Source organism: Lampetra fluviatilis, chromosome 56 (assembly GCF_964198595.1).
Source record: "Lampetra fluviatilis chromosome 56, kcLamFluv1.1, whole genome shotgun sequence".
In the NCBI taxonomy this organism is placed as follows: domain Eukaryota; kingdom Metazoa; phylum Chordata; class Hyperoartia; order Petromyzontiformes; family Petromyzontidae; genus Lampetra; species Lampetra fluviatilis.
In genome coordinates, this window is record NC_136330.1 from 7,143,627 (window position 1) to 7,155,555 (window position 11,929).

An 11,929-nucleotide genomic window follows, 5' to 3' on the forward strand; every position below is an offset into this window, starting at 1 on the left:
GGTCCGCCGTTGGCCCCCCGGAGCCGTCCTGCGTCTGTGGAAGAACAAAAAAAACCCCGGGGGGAGCGCACGGCCGACAATTTGACGATTATGATGATGATACGCTGATGGCGGGACCAAGCCCTCGGCTGTCTCACCCCCTGCCCCATAGCAGCACCTATTTGATTTCCAAAGGTTAAAACTTGTTCTTATTTTTTATACTTTGATAATGCCAAAAAAGTCCCATTTTGTAGCTGTTCTGATACGTGCATTGTCTTGGAACTGTTCGCCTTTTGGCAATCTCTGGTCTGACACTGGTGGTGAGACTAGGCCCGAAAGAAGGCTGTGGTTAACGCAGACACGATTCCTTGCAAAAGGTTTAGATTTGGTGTTTGAACATCTTAACACAACTGTTTTATTATTGTCAGAAAAGGCGTAAACACCAACTCTTATTTTTTCACGCTGTTATACCTGGTTTTGCAATAGTGTTCTTGGCGGTGACGGCGATGGCCGTGATGGTGCCTGTGGGCGACTGGCAGACTCAAGTCCTGCTGCGTCCACGCTGGCCCGAAGCAGCCTCAGGCCGCCGAGCAGGAGCTCCGCGGAGGTGTGGACCACCGCGCAGGTGAGCTCTACGGCACGCGTCGACTGCTCCAGCACGGCCATGCCATAGCCTCCCAGCTCTGGCGACCTATTCGCCGTGGGAGGACGAGGGTACGCGGATGAGGGTACCCGGACACCAACAACGCCGGGTATAGAAGTGGCCATCGGGGATAAATGGATGATGAAGGAGCCACTGTACGGCGGCGGTTCTTACATTTGGGAACACTTTTTTGCACAATGTGGAACGCGCACACACCGTTTTACGCGTAATTCACTCCGTTATAACGTTTAACTCGCTCTGTTATAATGTGTAACACGCTCAATTATACGGTGTAACACGCTCCGTTATAACGCATAACGCACTCAGTTATAGCGCGTTCTTTTGAACGGATGACAACAAACTACTTTCTTGCGCTGCGCGGTTGAGCGGAGCGACATGGTAGCGCAGGGGTGAGGTTTGAACGAACGTTGAGAATCAAACATGGCCAGTACCACCAAGCCCCTCCCGATTGAGGAGTCGAAGGGCGCTCAACACGGTCATGCGGTACGTCACTTGCCGCTCATTGACGAAGTGGCGGCGGTGGCGAGATGCGGTTTTAATATGTCCACTTCCTTACCTCTTCCTCCGAGTGCTCTCAATCGAACTCGTGGCACTCTGTAGCGTTTCCACGAGGGCCTGCGAGTAAAGAGAACCGCGTGCACAGGCGAGTTATCTATTTGGGTTGTGACGTCACTGTACGACGAGCCGCCGCTCGCGCCTGCCGCAGCGCTCACACTGACAACGCGTTTTCGCACGCTGTTGGAACACAGAAGGCGTTATTATAGCGGTGCACGCGATCCCCGTTATAATGGTGCACGCGTATTCCACGTTATAATGGTGAGCGTCCTCCACGTTATAATGGGGATCGGGCACGCACACAAATGGATGCAGGAGGAATTCCATGAGCTGCCCAATGGCCGCCTGTCCCCAGTGCAAACTCAAGATCCTCCAACTCGGGAGATGGAGAGCTACGGTGGCGAGGAGATGTTGAACTGCCTCGCCCGATGTACAGGAGGTCAGTGTGTTCCGATTCCAAACTTGACGACGCCTGCTGGATGTCACGTGAATTTGTCTCCGCATTTAGAATCAAAGCATTTGGCTGCTGCTTCAAATGTCCACGCGACGACGAAGATGATGATGACGATGAGCCAATTCGTCCAGCTGTCATTTGTGATGGCCAGGTGGCTTGTGAAAATAAGAACTACGTAGCAGCTCAGCGAGCCCCTTACCTCTTCTTGGTTCTTTCGGTAAAGTCACGTAGAATGGAAATAAAAAATAATAAAAATAAAACAATAAAATAATTCTCACGACGTTTCGGCCACAACTCAAGCAGCCGTCCTCAGGTGAAGAACAGACACCCCAGGCTTGGAGCGTCTATTTAAGCTGGGATGGAGGGGGAAACGTTTTGAGAATTATTTTATTATGTTTTATTTTTATTATTTTATTATTTCCCTTCTACGTGACTTTACCGAAAGAACCAAGAAGATGAATCCCTGCAGTCACGAAAGCTTTAAATCCAAAAAAGCCCCTTACCTGTTAATAAAAAAAGTGTTGATTTAATAAAATTGTTCATTAAAAAAAATGTTTAGTTACACTTACTAAAATTGCATAAAGAGAGCACATGGATCGGAGTATGATGCACAGACACGCTGCGGCTCGATAGGACGGTGGCCTACGGCCACGCGAATGGAATGGCAGCCAGGGAATGGAACGCGTCCGGAGAGGACGTACGACCCGGGAGACGAAGTGATGGAATCGGTTTGCGTATGTGCAGCCATGAGGCATATTGCCGCAAGACCACAGGCTCACGAATAGGTGGCAGTAGCTTGGGGAAGCCTTCATCCGGCATTTGATTGATCATGGCCGATGATGACGAAATACATATTGCCAATGCGAGAGTGGGCGAGTGGGGGAATGAGGGAGCGGGTCAGGGAGGGAAACAGTGAGTGAGTCGGTGAGGGAGTGAGCGAGTTAGTCGGTGAGGGAGGGAGTGAGGGAGGAAGTGAGCTCATCTCCTCACTTGTTCCTCAGCCTTGGTGGGTCTCCTGCATGAGAAGACGCGCAGGCGGTAGCAGGCCGTCCGCACGACGTCCAGGGGCACCAGCGGCAGAACGTCCACGATGGCCGCCACGCCGGAGGAGGGCATCACGCACAGCACGCTCCGAGACAGCAGCCGATCCATGTCGAGCAGGAACGAGTGCTCCACCAGCAGATCCACCAGTCGCCTGGGTATGAGAGGTGTGGGTGGTTGGGGGTCGGTGGCGTCTGGCAGCAATAAAAGTTGTTTAAAAGTCAAAAGTCTCTCTCTCTCGCCCACTCGCTCTCTCGAGAAACCGGCACCGTCACCGCAGACCTTGCCGCTCATCGAAATTCATACAAACACCCCTCGCTCTCACTCTCTCTCCGTGCCGTCGCCAATGTGGTCGCTCGCCCAACGTGGTCGCAGCACCTACCGCTTGCCCTCCTCGTCTTGGTGGATGTGATTCCTCGTGTCAACGTATGGGATGCCCTCAAGCCCGGCCCAGATGTCCTCCTGCTGTTCCTCCTCCTCCTCCTTCACGACGGGGCCAAAGGGCTCCACGTGCCCCCTCAGCAAGTGGAGCACAGGCAGAGTCAGGAGCCAGTCGACGACTCCGGCCGCGATGCAGCGTGCGCAGAGACCGACCAGCACGGCGACAGGCCTGGGTGGGGTAGGGTGGGCGGTTGGATGTTGGGGGGTGGGGGGTTGTGTAGTGGTGGGACGTCCATGTAATTGTAAAGGTAAGCCGACACAAGGTTGCAGGGGGTTCGTCTTTTATTCCTTTTCTCCAGTCCACACGTGTCCCCAGCCGTCTCAATCTCGTTCCTGCCAAGATCCCCTATTCCCACCCGTTCTCACTTCTATCTCCTCGCTTGCTCCTACCGTCCCACTCCCGCTCCTATTGGTGGGAATCCTTCCCCTGACATCCCTTCCATAATTAACACACGGTAGTTGTATTCAGTGTCGGTCCAGCGTCTTGTATCGCCAGCAGACTAAGGTCCCATTGCTTTGCCTCCTTGCGCCATGATGGGTCCTCGATGCCCGCCTACACGCATCTCGCACTGTGTGGGGCAAGGGGGGCGAGCCAGGCTGTGGACGCGAGCTGGCACGCGCACACGGCGTGGAATTTCGTAACGAACCCGCGGGCGAGAGTTGGACTCGCCGAGCGATGCGGACAAACACCGGAGTTGGGGACCGACAGAGGCCAAGTTTTGGGGGGGGGGGGGGGTCTGTGGGCCCAGCGTCAGTGTTGTGGGTCTGATGAGCGAGATTCGTTCACGTTGTCAGCATGCGGGTCATAGATGGACGGGAGAGAGTGTTTCCACCTACCACCAAGACCACCACCAGGAGTACGAAGACAAAGATCATCCGTATTGGCTGAATCGAATTTCGTGGGCAAGCGCTGTTAGCGAGTAGCAGCTCCTATGAAGGGTGGCACGGCATGTGAAGGCATGGGTGGCCAGCACCACGCCTGGTCGCCTTTGTCTCCCCAGTGGCGATGTTTATACATTGCACCAGGTACTCATTTGAGGCTGAGTCGACCTCGGGGAGGCCTAGAACCGGTTCATATAATCGTCACCAGTGTTGGTGGCCGTGAGCGGGAAATGTTAACTCCCTCGCCTGGTATTAGGGAGATCTAGTTCCGATTCAATACAGTACACAAAATCCGTGATCTAATCCCACCTGTGAAAGACATGCAATATCCTGGAGTCTACAAACTGAGTTGTACCTGCGGTAGCAGTTACATTAAGGAAACGAAACAACATGTCTCGGACCGTGTTCACGAAAACAAGGCAGATCTGAAACACGGCAGAACCAATACCTATGCCGTGGCTGACCATTGTTATAACGCTGTGGGCTCGCATGATATTGTTTTTTTCCGAGACCAAGGTACTCTGCAAACCTTCGGGCAACTATCAACGGTTTGTTCATGAAGCCATCAGATATATAGACATAACTTCAAACGAGAAGATGGATACAAAGTAAGCAATCATTGGAAGGATTTTATTTTTTTATTTAAAGCTTTCGTGACTGCAGGGATTCATATTCTTGGTTCTTTCGGTAAAGTCACGTAGAAGGGAATGAATACAATAAAAAAAATATAAAACATATATTAATAAAATTTTATTATTTCCCTTCTACGTGACTTTACCGAAAGAACCAAGAATACATTGGAAGGATGTTATTAACCAGGTAAAGCCTTAACTGTTTGTGGTTGTTTCCATCATATCCGCCGGGTACTAGTCTATTTTTCCGAGTAACTTCCCCCCGTGTCCCACACTCAGCTTCCCACTTCTAGCCCCGCCTACATGCCCCCCAGGGTCACTTCTTCCCCCCCTAGCGCTCACGCAGCCCCCCCCTTCCCCTGCTCCCCCCCCCCCTCTCTCCCCCCTTGCTCCTCCCCCTTTTCTTACCTATATAACCTCTTGCCACGGCAGCTCTCTCGCCTACTTCAGCATTTTTTCTTGCTGTGGTTGTTCCACCTGATGAAGATTGCGTGTGTTGCGATTGAAACGTCGTGATTCGTTTTATTTTATTTCTACCTACGTGACTTTACCAAAAGAACCAAAGAGTATGGAGGTCGTGGGTTCGATCCCGACCCTGACACATGCTGTATGTTTGGAGTTTGCGTGTCTCTCTCTCTCATCATCATCACGGTGGCTAAGAGATGTTAACTGCCTCGCCTGGTATACAGGAGGTCGTGGGATCGCTCCCGACCCAGACGCCTGCTGTATATTTGGAGTTTGCATCTTTCTCTCTCTCTCTCTCATCAACACGGTGGCTAGGAGATGTTAACTACCTCGCTTGGTATACAGGAGGTCGTGGATTCGATCCCGACCCTGACGCCTGCTGTATGGTTTGGAGTCTGCGTGTCTCTCTCTCTCATCATCATCACGGTGGCTAGGAGATGTTAACTACCTCGCCTGGTATACAGGAGTGGGAATCGAACTCGGGTAGTCGGGTTTGTAGCGCAACGCGTTAACTGCGACAGCACCGCTCCCCCTACATTCAAATGTAGTGGCGTAAATGGAGTCACTGTGACGTGATCTTGTGGATTTTTCTCCGGGTCCTCCGGTTTTCCTCTCCACATTTGGCTGCTGCTAAATAGTGGGCCATACCTGAAAAAAAATTGCTAAGCTTAATATTGCAGCACGCTAACCACTACACTACCACTCCCCACTACTCGGTGCCAGCAGCAGCAGGAGCACCTCTAACCACCACCACCAACCACCACCAACTACCAACCACTACGAACAACCACCACTAACCACCACCAACCACCAACCAAACACCACCAACCACCACTAACAACCACCACCAACCACCAAGCACTACCAACCACTACCAACCGATACCAAACACCACCAACCACCAATAACAACCACCACCAACCACCAACCACCAAGCGCTACCAACCACCACCAACCGATACCAATCACGACCAACCACCACCACCCACCACCACTCACCTAGGGTGGACGCGCAGCTTGGCGCACGTCGCCTGGACGCTCGCCCTGCTCTGCTCAATACAGCTGGCGCGTGGCGGCAGCGGCGCCAGCAGGCGGCACGCGATCGACAGCCACTCGGCGGGCACCGGAACGTCGCGCAGATGCAGGAGGCTCGCGGCCAGGAGGGCCGACTGCTCCCTGGACGCGACGGAGGGGCGGCATGACGGATCGGAGCGAAACTCGGAGTGCGGCCGCAGGATCCTCACCACCAGCTCGCTCACCAGTTTGTCGACCTGCCACGCACGTGATTGGGGGGGACGGGGGGCGGGAAGTGGGCTGTCACGTTGTTGTATTTATGCCCCTTTTTCCAAAAATGTATATTAAGAATAATTAGGCCAATATATATATATATTTTTTAAATTAAATAATGAAAACAACCCGCTACTCCTCACATGCCACACCAGGCATTTGAAAAAACGTGGAATGCCATTAAACGACAAGACTTCGGAGCAAAGAGAGGTCAGAAACTATCTAGAGATATCCAGATGGACGAAAGGTCGATGGCCTAACATTCCCAAGATGTCTGGAGATGCACGGATAACGTGCAGAGCAGGAAAAAACAACTGTACAACTCGCGTTTTTTTTACGATTTTCCTTAACGGTAAAAGTAGAAACTCAACAAAAAGAACCAACCAACGATATATGACTGCAGCCTACAATAGGGGCTTTTTATTAGTAATTCCCTTATTTTACTCGTACTCACCGCATATATATTATTTTGTATTGTATCTTTCTATCTACATGACCTTACCAAAAACTAAAGAATACGAATTCCAGCAGTCAAGAAAGCTTAAGTAGAAACTTAGTTACACTTAACCTCAGAACATTAAAATATTACTCGAGTAAAACAGTGCAATCCCTGTATACAGATAGACAACAAACGTCAATGAACTCAATAGGAATACATAGGAATACACGTGGTAATAACCGTGGTAAATCACAAACCGAATAATAATTATTAGGTATTAGAACAACGGTCATCCAGAAAAATAGAAAGTCAAAATAGGTCAACCACGCACAACTAAAATAATATGTATCCCATAGAACCAAAGCCTCCCAAGCCACCTTTGTCTTCCCACGGTTCGGCACCAAAACAGGCCAGCCATAAAATCCGTGGAGGGGTCTGGCCTCGGGATGACCCACTCAGGGGGAGGAGGGGTCAAAGGGTCGCGAGGGGGGGGGGGGTCTGTGCCTGGCATTCCGGGGACGTCTGTTTTTCTGTTGTTGTTTCTCTCGCAAGAGATGCGCAGAGGGGAGGGGTTCACGTTTTTGGGTTTTAAGCACAAATGCACATCACGCAGTGCAGTCTGGTTCGAGTCGCGCTCAGTCTTGTAACTTGGCTTGCGACGCGGCGTTGCGAGGGAGGCTCGCAAGGGAGTTGGGACGGAGGCTTGCCGAGGCATCAACATCAACCATGGGTGCCGTGCCTCGAGGGGAGATGGGACAAGGAGGGGTCGTAAGGGGCTGAGTTCGGTATGAGCCGACAGAGTTGCGCTGACGAGCAATCAGCCGTGAGGAAGGGTAGAAACGCAAGAGTGTCAGCGCCAACGAGCGCCACCGAGCGCCACCGAGCACCACCGAGCCTCTTCGAGGACATTGTGCCAACGCCGCTCAATCCAGCTGCGGAGAGAGAAAGCCGGGAGACGGGCTCGCTGCAGCCACGCCCAAGCGAGAGGGAACCTTTCTGGCCGCTGGTTGTATACCTCTCCCCACCCCACAAGCTCCGACACAGTGCCCTGCCTCTGCTTAAAACAATAATTATCAAGGGAACAATACAACTCACACACAACACGCACACGAAGAAGACTATTTCAAAAAAGTTATCTTTGTGTTTCGAAAAGGGTTGCAAGTTCAAGGTGGTGCGTTCAATATCAACTGATCGTGCAAAGCAGTTGCTGCCGTCGAGTTACATGAATAAGAAGTATTTTAGTAATTTATTTTCGTTAATTGCATAATCTTGCCGATGAATCTATTGACGTATACTTTTGCCTTTGCATATTAGAGTGTCATATGTTTGTTTAGAATTAAAATTGCTTAAAACAAAGTGGTTGAGTGTTTCTTTCCAAGTCCATGCAAAACTCTTATTTATAAGAACTGTATCCTGCGTGGAGATATGGATTTGGAGACCTATCATAACATAAACACACTAAGATAATCAATAAATGTTTAATCAAAGATAATCGTTTTATCCTGATTGATATAACTCTGGATAACGAAGCTAAGCCTAATTATCATAACTGCACATTAACATAATCGCAAGCATTTGTATACATTAATACGATTATATCCGTGATTATCATAATTTTTGCATATAATTCCATACATTAGCATAATTTCCGCGAATTACGTATTTTTTTAATTTGATAGATTTGTATTATTTTAATCAAAATTACATAATCCGACATATACAACAAAGTCACGCCATAGTCACCGCAACGACGTCACCGCCGTAACGTCACGATCCGCTCGTGACGTCGTAGTCACCGAGGCGACGTCACGATACGCTCGTGATGCCGTGGTCACGGCGGCGACGTCACGATACGCTCGTGACGCGTAGTCACCACCACGATCCGCTGATGACGCCATCGTCACAGCGATGTCAACTCGACGACGTGACGATCCACTCGTGACGCCGTCATTTAACCACTAAGCCGCCAATCGTTCCCAGACGTTTTGACAATGCAGCAAGTCAACGGGGAACGGCGATTTTTCATGAACTTTATTTGTTGTGTTTTCCTGGTAACCATCAGCACAGAACTAATTGTTGGGGCCTGGGCGGGGGGGGGAAACTTATAGAGCACAACGATACCGGCGATAGGGGGTGGAGAGGCAGCCAAAGAAATTAACTGTGCCAGAGAAACCTGTCCAGCTGGGGATATGGAGCACGGCGAGCGTGGGTGCGGGCGAACCGGCGGGTCATTACCTGCGGCGGGCCGAAGTCCAGGCCATGCCAGGGTCTGTGGTGGCCATCGTGGACCCACTCCTCGCTGTAGCAGACCGCGAGCTGCTCAGAGAGCGAGTGAAACTCGTCGAGTCCAGGGCGCGTCCAGCCTTGCACGAACCCGAGGATGCGCTCGAGGTGGACTCTGCCGGAGATGCGCTTGCCCATCTCCATGTCCCTCGCGACTTTCGCCTTGTCCGCCGCGCTCCTCAGCCACCCGGCGATGCCGCCCGCCGGAGGGGCACGGATGAGGTCGTCGTACTGGTGCCAGTCCTCTGCGAGGGGGTTCACGGGGGTGAGGACGAGGAGGAATGGGGAGTGAAGCCGACTTAGATACCCCCTCCCCACAGCGTCAATGAGCAACGTGCGGGCAAGAGGTCGCCCTGGCAGAATGAGGCTCAGGCCTGGCCTCGTGGGTTCTCACCTGGTTACACTAAAGCAACTTTCTCGCCCACCCACCCACCCACTATTTCAGTCACTCACTCGCTCACCCTCCCACTCATTCAGTCACTCACTCACTCACCCACTCATTCAGTCAGTCACTCACCCACCCATTCATCCAGCCACTCAACAACCCACCCACCCACTCAGCCAATCATTCAGTAATCCACTCGCTCACCCACCCACTCACCCACTCAATCCGTCACCCGCTCACTCACCCACCTACTCATTCATTCACCAACACACCCACTCACCCTCCCACCCACTGAGCCGCCCCCCAGCTACATTGGTACACATGACGGACACGAAGGAGAAAGAAACCCCCCACCACCGCCCCCCCACAACTCACCCTTGCGCTGGATACACTGGTCCCAGACTTGCATGCTGCGGTTCAGGCGACCGACTCTCGCGCCGTCGGCCTTGCAGATGAACTCGGGCGTTTCCGCGTCACCCCTGAGCAGCGCGTACCTGTAGGCGATGCGCCTGTTGTGCACGGCGCTCACCCTCACCTCCATCACGCCGTCGACGAGCAGACCGAAGTCTTCGATGGATCTAGAGGAGGGGGAGTAGGGGGAGGAGGAGAAAGAGGGAGGAGGAGGGAGGGGGTGATGCGCGTTGGGATAGCGGGATGGAGAGATGAGGTGAAGGGTTGGAGAGAGAGAGATAATACGAGTTAGGTGAAGAGTGTTCAGCCGGTCTCACGTCGCTCGCCTCCATCCACACTCCCACCTGTCACTCTCTGCTACCTCTCATCTCACTCTACTCCCCTCCGTACACTCTCCTGCCTCTCCCCTCTCATCTCACTCCACTCCACTCCGTACACTCTCCTACCTATCCACTCTCATCTCACTCTAATCCCCTCCAAACAATCTCCTAACTCTCCACTCTCATCAAAAAGACGAAGACAAAGCTCCGCCGTATAGCCTGTAACAGTCTGTAGGAGCAAGTGCTGTTAGCGAACACTTATGAACGGCGGCACGGCACATGAGGGGGTGGGTGGCCAGCACCACGCCCGGCCGCCTTTGTGTCCCCAGTGGCGATGATTTTAACACACTGCACCAGGTACTCATTTGAGGCTGAGTCGACCTAGGAGAGGCCCAGAACCGGTTCAGATAATGGCAGTCACTGGTGTTAGCCGTGAGTGGGAATCGAAGCGGGGTCGCCGGTTCAAAGCGCAGCGCGCTAACCACTACAGTACCGCTCCCCTCTTATCTCACTCCCCTCCATGCACACTCCTACCTCTCCCCCAGAGCCGTTGCGTTGACCTAACCAAGATGACCTAACCAAGAAGACCTAACCGAGGTGACCAAACCAAGATGGATCTAACAAAGATGACCTAACAAAGATGACCTAACCAAGGTGTCCTAACCAAGATGACCTAACCAAGGTGGAACCTAACCAAAGTGGAACCTAACCAAGGTGACTTAACCAAGGTGGACCTAACCAAAGATGACTTAACCAAAATAACCTAACCAAGGTGGACGCACGCCGATTGCCCAGGCTTGGCAACTGCCCTCGGTGCTCCCGGCCTCGCCGCCGCCGCCCTCACCCGGTCACGTGCAGCTGCATGACGTCCTCATCCCACGTGGGGTCACGGCACAAGTCGGCCGACCTCAGCACCACGCGGTCCCTGCCGTCGTCGAAGGGGCCGAAGTCCCTGGAGAGCACGGCGTGGAAGTAGAGGCGCATCGTCTCGGCCCGCTCGCCTCCCGGCATGCTGCGTGGTGGTGGTGAGGAGAGGGGATGGGGGGGGGGGTTAGGTGGGGTGGGGGGGGTCCGCATGTCGGTTCACTCAGGAGGATCGCCCGTCGAGTCGGTCGTCCGCTCGCTCGCTCCGTCACTCAACCGCAGTCAGTAACTCGCTTCTTGAAGCCTCCATCCACACTCCGACTTCTCACCTCACTCTACTCCCCTCCACGCACTCTCCTACCTCTCCCCTGGTGCGGTGTGTAAACATCACGACTGGGGAGACAAAGGCGGTCGGGTATGGTGTTGGCCACCCACCTCCTCGTGTTCTGTGCGAGCCTTCATAGGTGCTTGCTAACAGCACTTGGCCCAACAGACTATGCGGGGGATCTTTGTGTGTGAGGGGGGGAGCGGTGGCTCAGCTGTTAGCACACTGCACTACAAACCCAGCGACCCAACTTCAATTCACGACCAATCAAAAGTGGCGGATATTTGAAACGGTTGTGGGCCTCTCCTAGGTCGAGCACCTTTTATTGGCGTGAAAAACATCAGCACTGCGGGGGGAGACAAAGGCGGCAGAGCGTGGCGCTGGCCACCCACTCCCTCGCGTGCAATTCCGGCCTTCATAGGCGCTGCTCCCTATAATGGTCTTGCCCCGACAGTCTGTTAAAGGCTATACAGGGGAGCTTTGTGTGGTGGTGGTGGTGGTG

The 11,929-nt window shown here is 52.8% G+C and overlaps 1 protein-coding gene across 1 annotated transcript; it reads right to left on the bottom strand.

Annotated features, from left to right (window-relative positions):
- Positions 1–444: 444 nt before the first annotated feature.
- On the bottom strand, positions 445–11,249 carry LOC144950133 (E3 ubiquitin-protein ligase rnf213-alpha-like). The gene is made up of 8 exons (XM_078880194.1): positions 11,083–11,249; positions 9,883–10,085; positions 9,075–9,367; positions 6,113–6,384; positions 3,076–3,303; positions 2,643–2,847; positions 1,200–1,258; positions 445–670 (listed from the first exon to the last, which is right to left on the bottom strand). Exons 1-8 carry the CDS (start codon positions 11,247–11,249, stop codon positions 445–447), a joined length of 1,653 nt encoding a protein of 550 aa, XP_078736320.1.
- Between the last annotated feature and the right edge of the window lie 680 nt (positions 11,250–11,929).